Source organism: Mus caroli, chromosome 5 (genome assembly GCF_900094665.2).
Source record: "Mus caroli chromosome 5, CAROLI_EIJ_v1.1, whole genome shotgun sequence".
NCBI lineage: Eukaryota > Metazoa > Chordata > Mammalia > Rodentia > Muridae > Mus > Mus caroli.
This window is the reverse complement of record NC_034574.1, coordinates 123,127,709-123,153,060: the sequence shown is the minus strand read 5'-3', so window position 1 is coordinate 123,153,060 and position 25,352 is coordinate 123,127,709. Positions and strand designations below refer to the sequence as shown.

The 25,352-nt window shown below is 46.5% G+C and overlaps 1 protein-coding gene across 3 annotated transcripts in view; it reads right to left on the bottom strand.

Moving 5' to 3' along the window:
• LOC110294411 (S-adenosyl-L-methionine-dependent tRNA 4-demethylwyosine synthase) overlaps nt 1–25,352 on the bottom strand; it is an 87,253-nt gene that overhangs the window by 24,943 nt on the left and 36,958 nt on the right. For all 3 annotated transcript variants that reach the window (XM_029477996.1, XM_021162632.1, XM_021162631.1), the window contains exons 12-13: nt 19,301–19,478; nt 15,685–15,820 (exon numbers count right to left, since the gene is read on the bottom strand). In XM_029477996.1, coding sequence (XP_029333856.1) covers nt 15,685–15,820; nt 19,301–19,478 — 314 coding nt within the window. The remainder of the gene's footprint in view (nt 1–15,684; nt 15,821–19,300; nt 19,479–25,352) is intronic.

Genomic DNA, 25,352 nt, shown 5'->3' with positions numbered 1-25,352 from the left:
AAAAAAAAAAAAAAAGCTGAATAACATCTTTAGAAGTAGCTGGAGAAAGTAATACAACAACGTATTGCTGTAATGAGGAGAGAACAACAGAAACACAGGGGAGCAGGAGAGGCAACAGCAGAGCATGATGGGAGGACTGCCTTCAGTTCACAGATGGACATGGAATGACGGAGTACTTGCAGTTTTCTAAAGCTGACCAAAGGGATAGAAAATGCACTCAACTCCTCCCGAGTGCAGGAGGAGCACCTTGTACTTATGGGATCACTGCAATGCTCTGACCGATGATTACAGGTCAGCTCACTTGAGCAGCGCTAATTAAACACAGAGGCATCAAAGGGGGAGGGGCATGAAAATAGGAGGGAGTTCTTGGGAAAGAGGGGTTCAGTGAGAGTGGGAGGGGGGTAAGAGAGGAACTGGGGTGTTATATTCATTTGTGAAATGGAAAGGAATACATTTTTGTTTGTTTTTGCCTTTCAAGACAGGGTTTTTCTGTGTAACCCTGGCTTGCCCTGGAACTGGCTCTGTAGACCAGGCTAGCCTTGAACTCACAATGATCTGCCTGCCTCTGCATCCTGAGTGCTGGGATTAAAGGTCTGAGCTAACACCCATGAAAACAATTTTTAATGGGGCTGGAGAGATGGCTCAGTTGTTGAGAGCACCAGCTGCTTTCTGAGGACATGACTTTGATTCCAGCACCCATGTGGCAGCTCACAGCTGTAACCCCAGTCCCAGGGCATACAAAGCCCTCTTCTGGCTTCCTTGGGTACCAGGCACACACATGGTGCAAGCAAAATACTCATACACATTTTGTTTTTTTTTAAGCAATAAAATAATTTCAAAGTTAAGAAAAAAATTAAGGAAGGAAGCTGGGGCTGGAGAAATTGCTCAGGCCTTGAGCCCTTGCTGCTCTTGCAGAGGACCTGGGTTCAGTTCCCATGAGACACCTTACAACCATCTGTTAACTCCAGCCCCTGGGGAAGACTCCCTCTTCTGGCCACCAAGGGTAACTGCATAACACAGAAAGACAACACATAAATAAAAATAAATCTTTTCAAAAAAGATTATAGTTCAGCATTTCTCTGGAACACAGAAACAGCTTTTAAATATTAATACACGAAACAACTCAATAACACAAAATAGATAACACACTGACCAACTGAAGCTCATCTCAGGGATGGAATGTTGTTTGGTATTTGAGAATCAGTGCCATTCACCATATTAGCAGAAGGAGCGGACTACTCAATAGAATGAGAATAAGCACGTGAACTCAACAATTATTCATCATTTAGAACCCATAGGGCTCTGGGAACAAAAGGAACATTCTCCACACTAATGATATTTGCAACAAGTCAACAGCAAATATTATTATTAATATTATTCGTGGTGAGACAGCGAATATTCCCCCTGAATCCAGAAGACCATGCATGGGAAGGCAGTGGTAGGACCGTCCTAGAAACAGCATCACACAGCAAAGCTGTCCTACACGAGGAACGAAAGGATACCACGGGCCAGTGAGATGGTTCTACAGGAACAAGTGCTGGCCACCAAGCCTCACAACCTGGGTCTGATGTCGGGGACACGCATGCTGCAAGGACAGACCCAACGCTTGCAAGCTGTCCTCCCCCACATCTGTGCTGATTCACAAATGCTAGGGTATGCATGTGCCGGCACACACACACACACACACACTTAAAAGATCTTTTTAAACATACCATATGATTTGATTTAAGGAATTAATCATTTTAGAATTAATAAAGTAATTCTTATAACTAATATTAATATGGTTAATAAAATGATATTATAATTAATAAAATAATTGCTAATAAATAATCATTTTAGAAGACTCTGTCATATAACTATCCAAAAAATCTAATTCCTACATATCTATTATAATTTTTGAAAATTAAAAAATTAAGTATTATTTACCAGTGGCATCCAATACTATGTATTTGTAAAAACCAAAAATCACAAAGCACAGGAGTGATCCCTACAGAGGTCATTAAATGGTACAATACCACTTAAGAAATGCTAACTCCCTACAGAGGTCATTAAATGGTACAACACCACTTAAGAAATGCGACTGAAGAAGGAGCTCTCAAATCCAAACCTGGCCAGGGCTACAGGGTGAGTTCAAGGCCAGTCTGGGTTATATGAGACCCTGTCTCACACACACACACACACACACACACACACGAATACAAATGTGGGTCAATACTCTAATGCAAGGATCAATCCATTCTGGCCCTAAGGTTGAATGGTCCTCTACTTGTTCTCCTTATAGCCTTGAACTAAAAATGGATTTTATGTCTGAACAATTACAGTCTGTCTTGTAACTGAGAACAGTGACCGTGACGTCCAATTAGGCAAAGCACAATACCACCTCAACAAATGTCAAGGCCTTCAGCAGGACTCTATCTGGACTCAGCCTTCACTAGTACAGTCTGGGCTTTGTGGCTGTGAATTTCTAAAGCTATGTTTTCTCCTTTCTGAGAGCATCACCTCCCCACAAGCCCTTCACTGTGCCTCTAGTGTGTGCGTGCATGCATACTTAACTCCCTAGACAACCTTGGGTTCCTGTGCTCCCACCCCAGGTGGCACCAACTCTTCCGTTGCCCCTCGACACAGGATGCAAATCCTGCCTAGACTCAGCAAACATGGCACTACCTCAACCAGAACACAGCTTGTGTCATTTTTAATAAGTCTTTGTCTGTCTGTTTGAAACAGAATCTTACTATGTAGCCTTGGTTGGCCCGGAGCACACAACGTAGACCAGGAAACCATTGTGATCCGACTTGCCTCTTGAAAGTGTATTTTTTGAGTGATAAGAAGAAGCTGAAAGTTACACAGAGCAGACTCAGGCAAATCTACTCTAGGAAGAACAGGGTCTGAACGTTTGGATTACATGTGCTGGCATACGCACAGCATTGAAATAAAATAGTGCCCACATACGCACAGCATTGAAATAAAATAGTGCCCACATCTGGGTGGGGTGTATACAAGTGTGCAGGCACTCAAGGAGGCCAGAAGACAGCACTGGATCCCACAGCTGCAGTTACAGACAGTATGACTGCCAGTGTCCTGCTAGCCATCTCCCCAATGTTCAAGTCTTTAGGTGGTATATATAGAAATATTCACAGTTTTATTCCAGTGAGATGGTTCAGGGGGTAAAAGTGCTTGCTACCAAGCCTAAGACCCAGAGTTCAAGCCCTGGAACCCCCATGACTGAAAGAGAGAAGTGACTCTTAAAAGTTGTCATCTGATCTCCAGAGAATGCCTTGGCAGGCCCACACTCACACACAAATACAGAGAGAAATAAATTAATGAATGGAAAAAAATTTTTTTAATAAAATAAACTATTGCAGTGCCCCCTCCCCTGTCTGAGTGAGGAAGCTGATCAGGCAGTAACTTACAGTACCGTCAGGTGTCAGAGCGAAGGCTGAAGCTCTATGCTGCGGCATCCTCTGCTCTTTCTGGCGCCTTAGGTAGTCATAATAAAATGTTGAAACCTATACAATTACATGTTGGAATTCTGCGGCTTCTAATTAGGCTGCACATTCCAGGTGAGGTTATTACAGCGCAGGCCCACAGCTCTCTTAATTCCAGTGATTTACCCTGACAGTTGCAATTCAAGACAAACTAGTTGAGGTGGTGTCAAAACAAGATAAAACGGTCTCCTAAAATACAGCACCGACTTACTAGTAATCAAAGGGATGCAAATTGAAGCAGTAATGAGGTACCATTTTGGATTATCAAATTGGCACAGGTTGTTTCTTTTAAATAGCAATGCTCAGAGCTTCCTAGACAGGCACACCCATCCCCTCATGGTGGGGCTGTGATTCGGCACAGACATTTTGGAAATTAATGCGGCAACATGATTAAGGATTCTAGAAAATATCCAACTCGGTTGATCTGGTAATTGCATTTCTAAAAATTTAGCCTACGGGAATGATAAACCTCACAAAGGCTGAGGAGTGAGACTATCCACTGGAGCCCTTCTAGCAATGGTGAGATATCACAGCATCTCAAGATGTTCGACACCAATCTATGGTGTGGTCGTTTGGCCAGCACACACACCTACAGTGGTATTTTAGGTAGTATCTGTGAACCCAGCATGGCTGAGGCATTCCTATGGGAAGCAGAGCTCAGGGCAGACGTGCAGGCTGGTTTCTCATCCTATGGCTGTGAAAGAATCCCCTGGCAAACACAGCCTAGGGAAGGATTTATCTGGGCTCACAGTCCATCATGGTGGGGGAGGCAAGGCAGCAGGAGCAAGAGGCGGCAGCCACACTGCATCCAGTCAAACAGGAGTGAGCAACGCGTGCTCAAATGCTCACTCTCCACCTACTTCCTCCCTTCTATGCACTCCAGAGCAGGCCCAGGGAACAGTGCACCCCTCTGCGGAGTGGGTCTTCCCACTGCAATTAACCTAATCAAGAGACTCCTCCACAGGCTTGCCTTCCAGGTCCTGCAGAAGTAACATGCTAGATGAGCTATCAGAGCAGGACTCTAGGAAAGGGAGGGTAAGTCAAGTTGAGGCGGTTTTATTACACTCTTGTTCCCACCGAAACCTTGGGGAAACCTGCTGTAGAGGAATGTTTAATGACAGGCAGTGATTTTCCTAGTCGATTTGTAAAATATGTAGTAACAGGTGAAGTGTGGGCTCTCGTGACTGAAGAGCACTGCCATGAGGTGACAGAGTGGGTCCCTGAGCACAGAGCACCATATAGAGGTCAGAGAACAATGTCACCAAAATCAATAAACAGACGCTCGTGGTGCAGCCCCGCCCAGACGCCCAGTCAGCTCCCATCACTTACACTTCTGTGTCTGAAGATGTGGACCAAAAAGCCAACCCCCTGGCAGTATTTCCAGAGACACAGCTCATCCATCATTCTTGCAGTAAACTCTTATGGACAGCAGCAGCCGGACCCAAGGTACGTGGGACACAGGGGTGAGGGTACCTCAGATAAGCCAATGAATTCAGTAGCAGATCTACATTCCAGAACTATTGCTTAAGCTAACCTCACTGTCGGAGTTCCAAATACTAAGAAAATGACCCCATTGGTGGACACTGATTGTTTAATCACAAGATTTTAGAGTTTAGAGATGTTTACATTTTAACTTAAGTCAATAAATGTCCCTGTGTTAAGACTGGATCTCAAAAATAAAAGACTGATTAAAGACAACTGGGTCCTTGAATGAAGCTTTCCACGGTCCCTCTCTGGAACATTTATCAGTGAGGTGTGTCTGGTGTTTGAAAGTAAAATCAGAAGTGACAGTAAACTGAACCTCACCTGCCAGAGGAAGGACGGGACAGGGAGATGGCTCAGCAGTCACACACACCCGCCAAACATAAAAGCAAAGCACCAGCTGCCCACGCGTGTCCTTGGACTTCGTGTCTGAGGCACTCAACTACAAACAACGTGACAATAATATTCAATAATCAAATAAAACTTTTAAGATGGGGCTGGGTTGATGGCTCAGCAGTTAAAAGCACACCCTGCTCAGGCAGAGGATCCAAGGGCAATTTCAAGCACCCACCAGAGGTAGCTCACGACCACATGCGATTCCAGCTCCAAGGGATCTAGCATCCCCTTCTGACCTCGGCAGACACTGCACTCGCACATGCACATACACGCACACACCAAGACTAAAACTGATACTTATTAGAGAATGACTTTGACCTGTGGGGACAGACTGTTGAGCCTGGCTTTTCAAAATGAATCAAAAGTGATAGCAAACCAAGTCTCTGCGAGAAAACGCAGAGAGCACTACAGCCTCGCTGGCACGCCTGTGATATGCCTTTCATTCAGATCCACCTTCCTGAGGGGCAGTCCTTACTAAACAAGGAAGGTGGACTACTAGCCAAAGGGTAGTACAGGTCTGTGGCGAATTGTAGACTGGTCTCTGGTCGAGCTGAGGTCTGAACCCCGATGGTCATAATTCACCTACATGACACAGTAGGCCTTCCCTCATGCTCCTGGAACTCCAGCCCCTGCCTAATGTACCACCTCCCACAGCCCCCACAAGAGAAGCATGGTCAGTAGTCACATAAGCAATGGCCCAAGCTTCTGACCTTCAGGCTAAACTCCTCCCCAGTTACCTAGCAACAGTGAAGACCATAAAAAGGGGTGCTCAGCCCCCACCTCACTCTTACTCTCACTCCTTTGTCCTCTCACTTCTCACATTTCTCTCCCCTTTCCTTTCTCTTTGTCTTGTTCTTTTCTTTTCTCTTCTCTCTCTCTCTCTCTCTCTCTCTCTCTCTCTCTCTCTCTCTCTCTCTCTCACACCTTCTCTCTTTCCCCTGCATTTCTATAATAAAGCTCTTAACATAGAGAGTCTCTGCTCCATCAAGACCCACTGCACACTCTGGTCTGTGTTGGGAACTTCTTCTTCTTCCTCTCTCCCACAACCCTGGTGGCTTTAGCAAAGTAGCTGGGGGGGGGGAAGGGGGGTGTCCCCAGGCAGGACTGCCCCTTGGCCACCCCCTGAAGAGTGGGATAGAGGAATGCCCACCCAGGGATGAGTGGATAGGGTAGGTAGCAGCCCTCCCACGCCTGACTGACCAGAGAATAGGGAAACTCTGGCGGGGCGTGGGCCTCTTTTCCCTTTCCCCACTTCCCCCAGCCCCCCACCCCCGGGCTCCCCTTTTTATTTTGTTCCCAACACAAGTCTGTTTCCTGAGCTGTTCCACTGAAACAGATGAGGGGAAAAAAGGAGAGAAGGAGGGAATAGTAATAAAGATACAATGAGATGGACGGCCTCATGACCAAGAACTGGATTCAGTGTCTGCCGGGAAACACATGGGAACAAAACTAGCATTGAGTCAAGATGATGTACCACAATTCCAGGGTTTTCTCACCTGCCCTCTCAATGGGAGGCAAACATAGCTCTATAAGGAGGTAGCTGTGGTCAAAGAAAACTAAGATTAAAAGGTAAATGAAACCAAACATAGTAACAAGTGCCTATGATTCCAGTGTTTGGATAACAACAGAAGGGTCCTTGAATACACCTGGAAACCCTGCCTGAAACAAATATATAATAGAGACAGGCATGGTAAAAAATAAAAAGATAAAATTAGTGGCATAACAAAAGAGGGTCTTTAAAACATATTGTTAGGACGGCTCAGCAGTAGAACCTTTTAGTTGAATCCCCCAGTGAGGGGCTGGGGGCGTGGCTCAGTGGGAGAGCACACATCTGACATACACAAAGCCTTGAGTTCCAAACTCAGCACAAAAATCAAATGAATGAATAAATAAATAAATAAATATCTTCACATACACACAAGTACACATATAAACCTATCAAAAATGTGTACAGCATAATACAATTGTACCTTCTAAAACTGAAATGTAGCCCCTATACAGTGAATAGTTAACTACCACAAAAGACACCCACCCCCACCCCCATTTGAGGGCCAGGTGGTGGTTCCATATCCTAGAGTGCTTTCTGGAAATGTTGAGAACAATCAGGTAGTCGGACTGTCACCTCCATTTCTAACCCCAGCCCTCCCATCCTCAAAGAATGGGAAACAAAAGCAAACCCAGCCTCCACCCTGGGGGAAGGAAAGGCTCCGAGGCTACAGAGGCTACAGAGGTTGTAATCATGTGAGAGTCAGGGCTGCAACTCAGGCGACACCTGAGGGAACACATGTGCAAAGCCCCTGCCCCCAGTACCACATAAACTCCAAAGGCTGCTCTTTATGTGAAACTGAACATTTCTGACTGGTCCCAGCTACAACGCATTTCTCCCCACTGCGAGGCTAGATTTAGGAACAGAACAAATAGCTGGATATAAATGGTATTTATTCCAACCCAGTACCTCAAGGACTAATGGAGTAATTCTTTTATTCCCGTGAAGGCAAATGACTTTTTCCCACACGCGGTGCCTTCTTGCAGGCCCTCAGCAGAGGTGCAAGTTATCTTTCAATCGCCATAAATCAAGCAGACCCCCAAATGGTCTCCAGGATCTTCACTTCCCGAAAGCGCTAATAAAATGGGTTTTCAGATGTCAAGTTGAGAAAGTGTTTCTTTCCTTCTGGCTTCAACCAGCCAAAGAAATTAGCCCCTGCTCATTCTTTTTAATTTCCCTTCCCCTTAAACTCTGCTTTTAATCAAACATGAGGATTCTCATAAGGGAGTTCGATTCTAATCTCCAAAATGGGGATGGCTGGGCTCAAAGTTTAAAACAGGCCTGGAGACGAGCAGCCTTGAAGAATGTCACTTGCAAAGAAATTAAAGGTTATGAAGAGGGTTCATCAGCCAAGAAAGAAAGCCACCAAGACAGCAAGACAGCCTCAGGGGTGAAAGGTGCTTGCTGCCAAGCCTCCCGATCTGAGTATAATCGCCATGGTGGAAAGAGAGAACCACTCCAAGTTGTCCTCTGAACTCCAAACAAGTGAGAACACACATGCACACTCACACACACACAAACACAAACATACTCATACTCTCACACACACACATGCACACTCACACACACACATACACACACACTCACACACACATACAAACACAAATACACTCATACTCTCACGCACACATACACACACACACACAATAAATGTAAAAAAACATAACCAAATTTAAAAAAAAGTGTTCAATGGGCACCATGAGTGGTGGAGGGCACAGGCTTCTGGGCTATCCATCAGCTGCCAGCATCACTGAGACCATGAAAAGCCTGCCTCAAGGTGCAGCCCACACCCCTTATGCCAGCGTAATTCACTTCTTGGTTCCCAGGCAGCACCAGAGACCATCGCAGTGCAGACCGCCAACCGTGCAAGCTTTTCTGGGTCTACACACATTCAGCACCTTCTCTGCCTTTGAGCACACAGTGAGGTGTTAATCTTTCGCACCATGAAAGGTACCAGTAAAATGAGAGCAAAATTCCTTTCCAGCAGCCACACAGGTAGAAGTTGTCTCCTCTTACCAGGAGAAAAGTCTCCTGAGACGTCCACCTGTTCACTTACTTCCCAGGTACCTCTTGGCTATGCTGAATCATCAACATCACTGCCTCGTGCTCGGGATCCTGTTTGGTTCTTTGGTGTGAGAAAATACCCAGACCAAAAGCAACCTTTGGTCAGAAAGGGACAGGAAAGGGTTTATTTGGCTTAAATTTCAAAGTCACAATCCATCACTGATGAACATCAGGACAGAACTAGAAGGAGGAGGATCGGAAACTCAGGTCATTCATTGTTACAAACCGAGTTCCAGGCTAGCCTGGGCTACAAGAGGCCCTGTCTTTAAAAAACAAAACAAAACGCCGGACAGTGGTGGCGCATGTCTTTAATCCCAGCACTTGGGAGGCAGAGGCAGGCGAATTTCTGAGTTCGAGGCCAGCCTGGTCTACAGAGTGAGTTCCAGGACAGCCAGGGCTACACAGAAAAACCCTGTCTCAAAAGACCAAACAAACAAACAAACAACAACAAAACCAAACCAAACACAAACATGATGACATAGATCTTTAATCCCGGCACCTGGGAGGCAGAGGCAGGGGATCTCCATTAAGTTTGAGGGCCAGCCTGGTCAATAAAGCCTGTTCCAAGTCAACCAGGGCTACATGGTCAGACCACATCTCAATAAGTGAATGAATGAATAAATGAATGAATGAATGAATGAATGAATGAATGAATGAAGAGATGGTTTAGCAGTTTGCTGCTCTTACAGAGGACCCAGGTTTGATTCCCAGCACCCACTTGGGAGCTCACAACTGTCTATAACTCCTGTTCCAGATGATCTGATGCCCTCTTCTAGTCTCTCTGGGCACTGCATGCACACCATACACAGACATAAGGTAAAACACTCATACATATAAAATAAAAATTAGTATTTTCAGTAACAACCTTGTGTATTTCCAATACTTAAGCTTCTCCCCACCCCTTAAATGAATTGATTCCCTCTTTCCTTTTGATTATTTGTGTGTGTAGGGGGTAGCAATCAGCATACAGGTGCATATGTACATGTGTGTGCTCATCTGTATGCATGAAAGTAGAGGCTAGAAAATGTTCTTGGGGGCCATTTCTCCGGTGCTGTCTCCCTTGGGTTGGAGGAGGGGGCTAGTGCACATGAGGCCAGCACCCATCAAGGCCAGAAGAGAGAATAGGATGTCTGGAGCTGTGAGCCAATGATGCAGGTGCTGTGCTACGACCTACTGGGGTCCTCTGGAAAGGCAGCAAGTGATTAAGTGCTCGGCTACCTCTCCAGCTCACATTGTATTTTTTGAGACAGACCTGGAGTTCTGCAAGTGAGCTAAGCTAGCTGGCCACTGAGCCCCAGGGATCCACCCATATCCATTTCCCCAGTGCTGGGATTCTAAGAACAAGGCACTGTGCCTAGATTTTATGAGATGCTGGGGATCCACAAGTAGCCTTCACACTTGCTCAACAGGCACTGACCACCCCTCTCTATCATCTCTCCTTCCTCATCTCCCTAGCTCTTTGCTCCCCTGCCCTCACGGCTGTTGCTTACTAATTCCCTGGTGGTAAACGGCAAACCATCCTCAGCCTCCAAGCCTCCTTCCTCCTTCCTCCTTCTAAGCAGTCTGCTTGAGCTATGGGCTGCACACAGCAAGCCACCCAGCGAAAAGGGCACATTTTCCTGGCTCCCCCAAGCAGAGTGTGGCTAAGGAACTCCAGGTCCAGGGGCTCTGACACCCTTTCCTGGCCTCAGTAGATACTACAGTCACACACACATACCAATGTACAGACAGAACATAGATGATTAAAAACAATACAGCTTTAGAAGGTGCTAGATTCAGCAATGGCAAGGGAGAAAAGAAGGAACTGAAGACCACACACAAAGCCCCTGGCTCACCTTCATGGATACATCATCTCACACATATCATCTGTGTGGAATCCAGTCCTGCAGCTAATCTGAACGCCAGTGGCACCGTCAGCTTAGATCTGGATCTGGCTAGCTATGTGGGGTGCTTATTCTCGCTATTTTACAATTGTCTGTAACCGCAGCTTCAGTTTTGTTAGCCTTACCGATGATTAAGAACTCTCGCTGCTTTCTCATCGTGTGCACAGGGCAGCTCTCAACTGCCTGTCGCTCCAGCTCCAGGGAGCCCAACGCCCTCTACTGGACTCCTCAGACACCTGCACTCAGGAGGGATACAGTCACACAAAGACACACATCAATAATTTTTTAAAATTATTTTTAATTTGACTTTTTGAAATGCAAGGGCTTGGAACTTTGCTTGTTGCTGCTTTTTTTGGTCTTGCCAATAAGAAGCCATGCCGGCTAGTTTACTACCTACAAATGATCTCTCCCTCTCTGTGCTGCCAGAGAACAGAGACCTCCACTGCCTTGTCTACTGCTGCCAAAGATTATCCTTACCAGGTATGAAGCACTCAGTAAGCACTTGCCAGGGGAAGGGGCAGTCTGTGTGACTGGAGTATTAGCATTTGTTGATGGATGGGAATGCAGAGCCTCATATAGCTCTGACAGGGCATCAAATGGGGCTGGAGGAGTAGTTCGGTAGCAGAGCGTATGCTCGGCATGTGTGAGGTCCTGAGTTCAACCTCCATCATCAAGAAAAACAAAAACAAAAAAATACACAGGAAAAAAAATCTATAAATGTTAGAAGGCAGTGGCCATTTTTACCAGGTACTAATAGAACATGACTCTATCATAAGAAAAACAATTTGGGAAAAAACATATACACGCACGCACGCACACACCCATGGGCACACACACACACACATATACACACTATAATTACAGCGACATATGCACCCCAAACCCAAGTTTATGTGAGGTTCAGCGTGCCCAAGGCCAGCCTTCATTACATGAAACCCTGACAATCAATTGGAAAAATTAAAATGGGTCATATATCAACTAAAGTCTTCCGAAGAACATCTTAAAACTGAGATGAGATGCCTGTATATGAACTACCTCTGGCACAGATCTGTACGTGTAAAACAACATTTCCAGGCCTAACACCAAAAATAAAGGTCAGCAGCAGCTGCCTGGCAGAGAATGGCAGCCTCTGTGCCAGCACCAACCAAGAAGCCTCTTTTACGGTGATGCCTAGTAACCTGGCCACACCAAATTCAATGGACTCTGGTGCTCCACCAACCATGTCTGCAATGCCATTCATTTCCTGCACACAGTTTGCAGAAAATCAACATAAATTTTGCCCTTGCAAACATCCACTGAAAACACTGGGTTGAAAGATCTGTATGCAAAGTCAAGTTTGGACATTAAACTCGTGCGCCGACTGGAATACCAACAACCTCCAGGCAGAGGATCTGCAGGGAGCTGCCTGGATTTGGAAGGCATTTGGAAGATATATGGATGCTAATATTCTTTATATGGTATGTAAGCCAGAAGTCAAAGGAGGTGCATATAAAACTCTATTACCTTGTGGATAGACAGATCTTGAAAAACATTTCTCATTTTTAGATAGTTGCCAAGTTGCCACTGCTGTTCAAGCCCCAGTCTTCTCGGGCCTGACCTCAATATACAACTAGCTTTGAGAAAAAAACAGTAAACCAAAAAAGAAAAGTATTGTTTCCTGAAAGTCACCCTCTGTTCTGTGTATTTATAGTCATCTGGCTCATCGAGATGTAGAAATTTCTGGAATCAATTTTGCAGTGCTACACAAACAGCCATCATAAAACTTCAGCAAACTTTCAGAGACAAATAACAATTACAAAATTTGGCCAGCTTGTGTTGGGGACTTCAGATGGGAGGCTGCTTTGTTTTGAGACACAGTCTCAGTAAGAAGCCCGGGTGAGAGAGGTGTCAACGGGAGGAGGTGATCTCAAAGCTGACAGGGAGTGCAGAGAGAGAGACACACACACACAGAGACAGAGATAGACAGAGAGGGAGAGGGAAATGCGCACACAGGAAAGGCTGAGCAGGACACAGTCCCAAGGGCTCATATCCTATGGCCTAATTCCTCCAAACAGGCCCGCCTTCTGTGTCTTATAACAACCAATGCCACCATCAAGAGCGGAGTCCTTCTGTTAGGTTAGAGCCCTCACTGACCCAGCCAGCACTGCCTGGCATTTTAACTCTTCCTTCTTCTCTTGAAAGTCTCTCAATCCTATCAAGCTGACACCCAGGATTATCCGTCATGGGGCTAGAGATGTGGCTCAGTGATTAAGACCACTTGCAGAGACCTGAGTTCAGTTCCCAGCACCCGTATCAGGCAGCTCACAACCGCCTTTAATTCCAGCTCCAGCAGATCTGATGACCTCTCCTGGTCTCTGTCTGTGTGTGTGTGTGTGTGTGTGTGTGTGTGTGTGTGTGTGTGTGTAATATTTTTAAAAATATTACAGTCAGGCCATTAAATCCCAGCATTTGGGAGGCAGAAGCAGGCAGATCTCTGAGTTCGAAGCCACCTAGTCTACAGAACAAATTCCAGTACAGCTAGAGCTACAAAGAGAAACTCTGTCTCAAAAAACAAACAATACAAAATTAATATATACCATTTCTTTATTCGATTCTCTCTGGTTCTCTTTATTCACCCCCAATTTCAATATTCAGCCTGTAACACTTTCATAGTCAGAGAAGGGAAGGTCAACTATTAAATGTTAAGTGTGAATTATGGGCCACGTGCAAACACTGGCTTGTTTAAATAGTAGACACAAGGTTGGAAAGAAGCCTGAAGTCCTTAAAATGCTTCTACAAGCAGGAAGACCCGAGTGTGATCCCAGAACAAGCACATACTGCGTGCTGGCTGTGATGATATGTGCTAGAACCCTAGTGTTACAGAGGCAGAGCCAGGCTCACTGGCCAGACACCCTAAACCAATCCGCATCTCAGGCCACTGAGACCCGGTCTCAAAATAAGGTGGGTGGCACCTGAGGAACGACACCTAAGGTTGAGCTCTGATCTAAACGCACACAAACACAAATATTAACTAGTATAGAACACCCCACTCATATCAAAAGCACCCCCACCCTCCCACCCCCCTAACCACCCCCGCCCTTAACACGTAACATAGCTCCAGGGTATCAGGCCACCAAGTCAAGCTGCTTTCTGTTTGCTTTTGGGTTTGGAGGCTGTGGGGTTTGTTTTGTTTGTTTTGTAAGGGTCTCTTCATGTTTCCCTGGCTGCCCTTATACTTGAGATCTCAAATTCCGGGCCAAAGGACTCGCCGAGCGCGGATGTGGTCTTAGCTTCAGTTCCTAAGAACCACAGTGAAAACAGGAAAACGAGTACACACAGGGGCAACGATTTCCATTACAACTTTTTTCTTTTTTTTTCTAAAGATGTTTTATTATTTATGTACATGTATGTAAATAAAGTATGACTGTGTGTGTGTGTGTGTGTGCATGTACATACAAATACAGGTGCCCATAGGAACCAGGAGAGAGAATCAGACCTCCTGTAACTAGAGTTACCGTGGTTGTGAGCCTCCTGACACAGGTGCTGGGAACGAACTCACATCGTCTATTAGAGCAAGTATAGGCTGTTAACCACTGACCCACCTCCCCAGCCCAGACATTCAGTTCAGACGCTCTAACTGAAATAGTTCTTATATATTACTCACATGCTACCTGTGAGCTCACACTCAGTTACTTCTGAGCTCACATGCTTGATTCTTGAAATTTCTGAAAATTAACTTTATACTTAAACCTCGATTCTCTGCTGACATCCCAGATAGGCGTGCTGCAGGCTGCTACCTAGCACACTGTACTATGAACCTTGTGAAAATGTTCCTCTCTTTAAACACATGACCATCGAGGACACCAAAAGGGACGGAAAGCCAGCACACTCCAGAGAACCCTGGTAAGGTAATACCTGCATGAGAAATGCTCCCTGCTCCTCAAAAACCTGAAAGTCAGTAAGCAAGCCAGGAAGCCAGAAAGTGGGCTTCAGGGGTAAAGTCGCCTGACACGAGTAACAGAGACCTCAGTCTCAAAACCCGGTGACAATCCCAGCACTCCTACAACAGGAGAGGTGGAGACAGGGGAATCGCCGGAAACAGGGGGGAGTGAGCTAGCCTGGACTACCCAATAGCAGAAGCAATAAAAGAAATCCTTCCTCAACCAAGTGGAAGGAGAAAACCAATCCCAAATGTTGTCTTTACACATATGTGCACACATATATACCACACTCTGCCCCCCCCAATAATAAAAAAAAATGAAAAAAAAAAAAAAAAAAACCAAAATTGGGGCTAGGTAGTGATGGTGCATGCCTTTAATGCCAGCACTTGGAAGGCAGAGGCAGGCAGATTTCTGAATTGGAGGCCAGCCTGGTCTACAGAGAGAGCTCCAGGACAGTCTCTAAAACAAAAGAAACCCTGAAGATAAGGAACAGGAGATGGCTCAGAAGTTAATAGCATCTGCTGCTCTTGCCCAAGACACAAGTGTGGCTTCCAGCATCCACACGGGGAGGTTCCCAACTGCCTGGTACCTCTCGTTCCGTGCCCTCCTCCGGCCTCTGAAGAGAGCTCTCAGTGAGCAGGAGCACTAGTTGCTCTCGCAGAGGCCCAGGGTACAGTTTCTACTACCCACACAGCCACAGTCCTCTGACCCCCGGAGGTAGGAGGCATGCACACAGTACACATGCAGGCAACACACACACACACACACACACACACACATAGAAATCTTTAAAAGAAATTAAAGAAAAAAAAAAGGATTTAATCTTTCTGCATTTAAAGAAAAATGAAGTAAACAAGGCTCTGTTCATTCTTGTTTACTTATTTTGGGGATAGTGTTATAATTCCTACCTTTGCAGATAAGGCTTTCAAACTGTCTAGGAAGCGCTGCCAGAAATCCTTGAAGAGCGGGCGGTCGATCTTCTTCAGGCCGTCTCTGGTGCTGGCGTCCACGCTCACGTAGAGCTGAGTAACTGGCGTGAGCTTCCTTGGGAATGGAAAGAGAAAGAAAATGGAAAAATGATGCCTACGTCAGGAACTCCACCGTATGAAACGTACAGTCTGGAAGAGATGACACAACACTGCACTGGTCTGAAAGTATCCACTCTGCCCACCTATCCAAAGCAACCATTCTGTTTTCTTTTGGACAGAGCCAGAAATGGAAGCCAAGGCCACGTGCAGTGAGGAATAGCACTCTGCCACTGCGCTACAGCCCCAGTCCACGATGACGATGATTTTATAATGAGACACAACAAGAAGTCTCTGGTTATTTTTAAATGCCTAGACATGAAGGCTAATAAACTGAAAACATTAATTATCTGAAACTGGCCCATCAGCTCTGCCATGCAGTCTAATGCAGGTGGAAACCCAGAGCTGTGAAGTGAAGTGGAAATTTAAAGGTTCTCGGGAAAATCCGTTGTGCTGGACAGTGTTTTTCTGGCGCAAACACTGGAAGGTGTTTTCCTGAAGCGGACACAAATGAAAGGATGTTTTGCTAGCGCAAGCACATGAAAGGACACATGATGAAGGATTCCTCACTAATGACACACGTGTATTGGTTTGCCTTACACATGTTGTTGAGTTCCATTTGTCATGATGCCATGCAGAAAAGCACACTTCTAGTGGTGTGCTGGTGGCTTCTTGCCCCTTCCTCAAACTTGGGCCAATTGGCAGAGTAATGTCAGCTGAGGCAGTCTCACATGGAGTTCTGCTAAGACAGACTCTCATGCTGAGGCAAGACCCATGGGGGACATGTGATGTTTGGAGGGAGTATAAATAGGACTCAATGGTCTGTGAGAGGGGCTAGTTTTGCAACACTTCTTGGTCTAGTATCTTCAGTGATCTTCGCTTCACTGAAAGAGACACAGCAGAGAATTCCTGGTGTCCCTGCCAGTCCTGGTCCCTCCTGCTGATTTGGCTGAGGCCTAGCTGTTCCTACTAGGTCTTGCCACTGCTACTGCTATCCCGAGACTACCAAACTGGACTGTTAGTATATTCCTGAAGTTTGCAAGTGAACCAAGCTACTGGTGCTGACCTATAAACTGGACTGCTAATTTCCTGACAACACAGATGGGATTTGCTCCAAAGGACAATTTCTAAACAGGTTCACTTCCTCCCTAACCTAATAACCGTTTTTTCCACTCCCTCTGATGGGTGATGGACTAGAAGGAAGGTTAAAGCATTTAAGAACCATTATTAAAATCAGGGTTGAGAAAAATTAAAAACTACAGTGTAGTGTCTGGGTCAATGGGTCTCCAATATCCTCAGGTCACTGGAGGAACCTCCAAAGGACAGGAAATAGGACCCAGCCCATGTACCTTATGCGGAGAGCACAAAGCCAAACCCATTCGTCAGAAGGAGAAATGGCTTCAAGTCTGCTTCGCCTAGACTGACTGAAAAGATAGGAGTGTGTGTGTGTGTGTGTGTGTACACATGTGTGTGTTGCTCTTGTTTTGTTTTTCTGAGTCTAGCTCTCACCATGTTGCCCAGGTTGATCTAAAACTTGCTATATAGAAATTGCCTCTAACTCACCATCCTCCTGCCTCAGGGTTCTCAGTGCTGGGATTACAGATATTTACCACCACATCCAACTTCTACTGGGAATCTTAATCAACACCATGGAGTCCTCTAAGATGACTTGGTGGGTACAAGTACTAGCTACCAAGCCTGATGACCTAAGTTTTGTCCCCACAACCCACATGGTAGAAGAGAATTGTCTGGAAAGTTGTCCTCTGTGGAGATCACAGGCATGACATGGCAAACACATACAAAGAAACACACAAAATACAATTTCATTTTTTTTTAAGTCTTTATAATCCCAGTGCTACCAGCCTGGGCTTCAAAGTGAGACCCCCTCCCCCTTCAAAAACCAAAGAAAGCAAAGAAGACTGTGCTGAAGGGTACTGCATATCTAGCATGGCCTCAGACACCCAGTGCTTGGTCATGACCCTTCCTGATCAGAGCAGAATCTGGCCTGACCTTTCTCCTGTGTGCATAACCACTTAGCAGCAATTCTAAAGGTCAGACATACCGAACAAGCATCTACTGCACATGGAAATCCAAAGTTCTGGCGGCTGACACCGTGTTAAGTGTCTGAGATACAGGGTCAAGGAAGTCTCCAGCTCTCACTCCGGAAGCAGACAAAGAAGAAAGAATGTCTCTAGGAATGACAGAGCTCACTCTAAAAGGCTAGGTAGCAGCCAGGGACCCTGAAGACATCTCCTAGGGCCTAGGGATCATATTTCTGCCTAGACATGGCCTTGGTAACAAAGACAGGTCACAAGGCTCCCAGCCTGACCCCCTCCCTCTACCTCTACAAATAATATGTCAATAAAGAAGGCTATATAGGGGCTGGGGAGATGGCTCCGCAATTAAGAGCACTTGCTGTTCTTGCGGAGGACCTGAGGTGGTTCCCAGAACCTACATCAAATGGCTCATAACTGCCCATAACCGCCAATACCCTCTTCTGGCCTGAGGATGCCTCAGCATACATGGTACATATACGAATACACAGACACACATATACATAAAATCTAAATCTTTTTTAAAGAATTCTACACCACAGCTGGGCAGTGGTAGTGCACGCTTTTAATCCCAGCACTTGGGAGGCAGAGGCAGGCGGATTTCTGCGTTCAAGGCCAGCGCCTGATCTACAGAGTGAATTCCAAGACCACCAGGGCTACACAGAGAAACCCTGTCTGGAAAAAACAAACAAACAAACTAACAAATAAAAAGCTACGCTGTAACTCCTGTGTCTGAGAACTCCATCACTATTTAGAACGATGGAGAAGGAGACTATGTTGAAATACAACCTTAAACCCCCTGTCTTAGTCAGGGTTTCTATTCCTGCACAAACATCATGACCATGAAGCAAGTTGGGGAGGAAAGGGTTTATTCAGCTTACACTTCCAAATTGCTGTTCATCACCAAGGAAGTCAGGACTGGAACTCAAGCAGGTCAGAAAGCAGGAGCTGATGCAGAGGCCATGGAGGGATGTTCTTTACTGGCTTGCTTCCCCTGGCTTGCTCAGCCTACTCTCTTATAGAACCCAAGACTACCAGCCCAGGGATGGTCCCACCCACAAGGGGCCTTTCCCCCTTGATCACTAATTGAGAAAATGCCTTACAGTTGGATCTCATGGAGGCATTTCCTCAACTGAAGCTCCTTTCTCTGTGATAACTCCAGCTGTGTCAAGTTGACACACAAAACCAGCCAGTACACCCCCACACACACACTGTCATAAAGTCCAAAGGCTGTGTGGACACCATGACGACACATTCTAGCTTTAGATTTCTGAGTGAAGTAGGATCATTCTGCAGATAAAGGCCAGCCTGGACCTGAGTTTAGTCCCCAGGACCCAGGTGGTGGCCAGCCTCAGCTCAACAGTGGCATCTGGACCAGGGTCAGGCCAGCTGTCCACTCTGTAAGACACTAACGGCCCTGGTGTGCAGGGATGCTGCCACCTTACCTGATCTCCTCAGGGAACTGCGCATTGGTGACAAGGAAGCTGGAGATGCCGTGCTGGTGGAGCAGCTTCAAAAGCCTGTTGATTTCTGGGTACATGATGGGCTCACCCACGAGCGACAGTGCACAGTGCTTGACCTCCATCCCCTCTTCAAAGCGCTCCGCCTTGAGGCCTGGCACGCCTGAGAGAGCAGTGACGAAAGTCAGAGCAGGCACAAGCCCAGAGAGCATGGCTTCCATGACCACTAATGATGCTTTGATTTCAGAGGGAAAACCCTGTTTTTAATCATTTAAACAGGAGCTCAATCTGTGGCTCAAGCAGGCTGGAAACTCTTAGTAATCCTCCTGTCTCAGCACACACACACACACACACACACACGCCATTGCTGAGATTACAGGAGTGGACCACCACACCCACCTTAAAACCCAATCCTCTTCTTTTTAAAAAAAATGTTTTCATTTTATGGGTGTCTGCACGCACCACATTCGTGCAGTACCCCAGGAGACCAGCAGAGGGCATCCAGTCACCTGGAACTGAAGCTAATGGCTAGTGAGCTAGCTGCCCTGTGGGTGCTGGGCACAGATCCCACTTCCTCTCCAAGAGCGGCAAGCGCTCTGAACCACTCAGCCATCTCTTTAGCCGTGGAACTTGAATGTGGGGCTGAAGGGATAGTCTAGTGGGTGGAAGCTCTTGCCTTCACAACTAATTAAGGACCTGGGTTCAAAGGGAGTAGACACAGGATGATTGATGGGGACTGTGAGAGACCCTGTCTAAAAGAATGAGGGAGGGGCAGTTATAGAGCAAGACACCCAGCATCCTGCTTTGAACTTTCCTTGAGAACCCATGCGCGCTCGTGCACACCCCTACCCCCAGACTGTGAATATAGCATCTACCGAAGAATTTTTGTTAGGATTGAATTAAAAAATAAACATAAAGACTTCCACGACACTCAGGAGGCGACAGCAGTTTGACCTCTGTGAGTTCAAAGCCAGCCTGGTCTACTTAGTAAGACCCAGTCTCAAAAATAACTAATTGTTTTCCTCTGAGACCCTTTCACTAAGAACTAGCTATTATAATAATACCTTGGTCCTGGTTTACTGAACATCACAATCAGTTACGTATTAGATGGAAAAGTGGCTCAGACAATAAAACGCTTGCTAACGAGCATGAGGACCTGTGTTTGATCCTCTGTATCCCTGTTTAAAAAAACAGCCAGGTAAACTGGTCCAAGCCTTTAATCCCAGTACTCAGAAGGCAGGTAGATCTCTGTGAGTTCAAGGCCAGTCTGGTCAACATAGCACATTCCAGAGCAGCCAGGGCTACATAGTGAGACACTGTCTCAAAAAACGACAAACGGTGTGGGTAGTGGCTCCTCAGGTACCTTAGGGAGGCAGAGACAGTCAAGTGCCTCGAGTTCGGTGCTGGGCAGCCTACTTGGGAAGTTCCAGGCCACTGATAGACCCTGTCTCAAAACCAACAAAAAAAAACCAACCAACCAACCAACCAACCAATCAACCAACCAACCAATCAACCAACCAACCAACCAACCCAGGATGGGCAGGGCCTGAGGAAAGACAACCAAGCCTGCCTGTGAGTGCTTGCCCAAGCTGTGGACAGGCAGTGGGAGCGAGCTGCTGGGCATCAGTGGGCAGGTGCTACTGGCCAAGGGGGATGGTGTTGGGAGACCCACATATCCCACCCCACCCGGCTCCTGAAAGCCTTTCAGCCTCCTTCCAACAACCAAACACACACACACACACACACACACACACAGAGAGAGAGAGAGAGAGAGAGAGAGAGAGAGAGAGAGAGAGTAATGTCACTATCGCCCCAGCAAAAACAAAGAACTTAAAACATACTTGGAAATATAAATATGCAAGTAAACCGCCCCCACCCCCATCTGAAGACCAGGAAGCAGATTAAAATTCCAAAACCGACAGATGCCATCTTCTGTGTGCCTGACACTCAGCATGTGCATTTCCCATCAGTGTTTCTGAGTGAGTTTGTCCTTGCGTTATCGAAATCTAAGATTTAACTCAAATCCAAGTTTTAAATAAAACTTGATCCTTAAACTCAGTCTGTGTTGCCAAGACAACCTAGCGCTCTGCCTAACAGTCCTGGTTAGCTTTAAATTCCCCAAGAGCAGCAGAAGAGAGGGGTGGGTTTACCCTGAACTGCAAAATCAGCCTCCAACTCTGAATATGGGACAAGGGTACGTTGGCTAGACCTGGGGGGTTAGGGGCAGAGGCACTGGGCTCAACTTCTGACTCTACTATGGAGTTAGTCTGGCATCCATAGGCAGGCCCCAGACTTTTCCTCCACTAATGTTTAACATGGTAAGCAGAAAAGGAGACCGTGAGCAAGAATTAAATTAGGGGCTGAGGATATGGCTCCATTGGCCAAGTGCTTGCCTCACAGGCAGAGGGGTGCATTTCTGTAACCCCAGCATTCAGGAGGAGGAGGCAGAGGAAACACAAGTCTAAGGCTATCCTCAGCTACATGCTGAGTGGGGGCCAGCTTGGGCTACCTAAGACTTTGATGCAACCCCATCGCCCTACCCCTGCATGCACGCACAGATAAAAATAAACAAATAAGCAAAAATGAAGGCTTGCTGGTGACACAGAGCAAGATGGTGACCGTGGAGGTGACTGGAGACACAGCTGGTGTGAAGTGGGCTCCAGCTGAGGCCGTGTGGAAGGAATCACTGGCATGGAGTTTTGCTGACTGGATATGTGCATGGGAGAATAAGGTGTCCCAGAGAAGCCTCGAGTGTGTGGCCTGAGCAATAGAGCTCTAAACAGCAGAGACAAAACAAGCAACGAACCCAACAAAACAACCAACAGGAACCCCTGCGGGAGGATGCAGCAGGAAAAGTACATACGGGATTCAAAGTCAGACAAGAAGCTGAACTGTTCGGTAGACAGCTAAACGGATGCACAACGCTCAAATGTGGGTTCTAGAGACAGCTTCAGGAATCGACACACACAGACACACACAGACACAGACATACAGACACACACACACACAGAGACACACAGACACAGACATACAGACACACACAGACAACACGAATACATATAAACAAGCATAAACACAATGCACGCATACACACCACACATGCACCAGCACACGCATACAATCCAATTCACAAGATTTAACCCTTTTGAGTTTTCCTGGTTTCATTGTTACTAAGCAACTTCAGGGCCGTTTCCCTCATCCTGGGCAGCTTCCTCCCTCTGATTCATCACTACAACAGTCATCAGACAAACTAAGGAGCAAACTTTACCTCACAGATAGATGCCAAAGAAAGCAGAGCTCTGGGATTTAGCCTAACATTGAGTAAACCATGGCACACAAACATGATGAATGATGCACTAATCCACACATAACATCCTTATTTCTTTTTTGTTGCTTGAGGCGAGGTCTCCCTGTGAAATCTAAGATGGCTTCAAACTATGTAGCCTAGGATATGCTAGAACCTACCCTGCCTCAGTCTCCTGAGTACCAGGACTGTAGGTGAGCCTCACCATGCCTGGCTCAAGGGTCTCCACATCTGAAGTCGGGGCTAAATCAAATATGAGACATTCTTTTATTCTCATAGTGATACAGGTCCCCGGATGAGTGACAGCCGAGACATATGTTTGATGGAGACTTCACAGTGCTAGGTGTGTGTATGTTTGTATTGGTGAATGTACATGGCCAGTGTAGACACCAGAGGAAAACCTCCTTCTTCCTCAGGCACCATCCATCTTGTTGAAACGGGGTCTCTCGTCAGCCTGTAGACCACCAAGGAGGCAAAGCTGGCTGGCAGGGAGCCCTGGGGATCCATCTGCCGGTGTCTTCTCAGCATGTGTATGCCACCATGCCCAGATCTCTTAAATGGGTTCTGGAAACTGAACTTAGGTCCTCAAGCTTATACAACCTCAGGGTTTTATTTTGTCATCCCCTAGCCCTTTCTTTGAACCTTAAGCCAGGTTCAGAGAACAGGGGCTGGAGGGATGGCTCAGAGGTTAAGAATGCGTGCTGCTCTCCCGGAGAAGCTGGGTTTGCTCTGAGCAGCCACATAGCAGCTTAAAGCCCTCCTGGAGACCTGATGCTCTTTTCTGGCTTTGGTGGGCACCAGGCATGCACATGGTGCACATACATCCATGCAGGCAAAACACTCATACTCATAAAGGAAAGGAAAGAAAAAGCAAACAAACCACGGGTGTTTCTGCACCGTGTCACTTTTTGACACAGCCTGTGGCAAGCCATTTGTGTGTCTGCTCTAAGTAAGAACAGAAATGAACAGAAACGAACAGAAATGCTAGCAACAAATGTCAATTTCATTTACATCTTCAAGACCCAGGACATTCTTAACAATGCAGTCGCCCCTTGGTGCCTCAGGACTGATCCTCTGAGACTGTGTGTGCCTGCCAGGATGGTATGAGGGGAGGGGGGGCAGAGTATAACTTGAAAAGATGCTGAGTTGCATTGAAGTTCTGACCTACTTCTGATCATCAATGCGTAGTTAATTGTGCTTGTGTATAAAGGAGATATTGTGAGAAGAAAGCTATCTTAATGACTGGGTGAAAGAGACAATGATTGCCCACTGAACTGAGAGCACAGAGTTTGGAACAAGGAAATCAGAGAACATCTTCAAAGCCTGCTCTAGGCTGGGCAGTATGCTAATGTTAGAAAACCAGAGACAACGGGCAACAAGACCCATGGTCCATCCAGTCCTCATAAGTAGAGTGCTGAGATGAGCGAGTCACACCATGGAAAGCATGGTGCCTTCCTGGCAGGGTGGGGAGGCACTCTAGAGGACAAAGGACATTCTTTTCCTTGTTGGTTGGTGGGTTTTGATTTTGGGGGGTTTTGTTTTGTTTTATTTTGTTTGAGACAGAGACACATGTAGCCCAGGCTGCCCTTGAATTTAATATGTACCCAAGGATGACCTAGAACTCCTGATCCTACTGCCTTCCCCTTCCCAAGTGCTCAGATTACAAGGTGCACCACCATGCCTTGTTTATGTGGTCTAGGGATAGAGCCCAGGGCTTCAGGAACATGCCAGGCAAGCGCTCTCTGCTTTAACCACACCCTCAGGCTGACAGTCACTGAAGTTAAAGGATACCCCTCTAAAGGCAAGCCAGGGAGGAGATGCTCGATGCAGCAGCTAAGAGAAAAGGGGCTTCAAGAATGGATGGACATACATGTACTTTGCAATTTACAAAGGAGGAGAAGGAGAAGGAGAAGGAGAAGGAGAAGGAGAAGGAGAAGAGGGGAAAGGAGGGGAGGGGAGGGGAGGGGAGGGGAGGGGAGGAAGAGGCGAAAGAAGAACTAGAACTGTTTCTAAGCATTTCTGGTTACAACATACAAATACCAAAGTCTTCTATATATGCCTAAATGATACTGATATGCCTAAATGACACTAATAGATGCCCCCCTTTCTCTCTTTCTCTGTCCCTGTGACCTCTTTTTTCAGTTTTATAAAACAGGGTCTCAAGCTCACCATCCTCTGCCACAGTCTCCTGCTGGGATGATGGCAGTGCACACAGACACCCAGCCAATGAATCTATTCTGATGCCTCCCAGTCAACTTCAGATATCATTGACCTTAGGAAAGAGCTGTGTCTGAAACATTGGGAAGGGGGTGGGGTTTCTAGAGCCACCTTCTTAGTGGCTCCAACAATGCAGGACAATTCAGCAGTGCGCATAGTAAGTCACTATATAAAACCATCATATTGCACCAGTGCACACAGTAGGTCACTACATGAAACCGTCATATCGCAAGCTCATGCCATCTGCCTGCAGCAGGCTTTCAGTTGTGCACCCAGGGTCAGCAGTGCAGATTCCTGGAACCCTGTGAGAAACACACATGTGCCAGTCATGGTGGCCCACACCTGTCACCCCAGGCCTCAGGAGGCTGAAGCAGGAGGAGCAGTTCAAGGCCAGCCCGAGCTACACAGTAAGACCCTCATCTCAAAAAGAGAAAGAAAAGAAAGAAAGCAGAACGAGAAAAGACAAGGACTGTACATTCACAGGCCTCAGCTCGCTAGACTTCCTCTCCGGGAAGG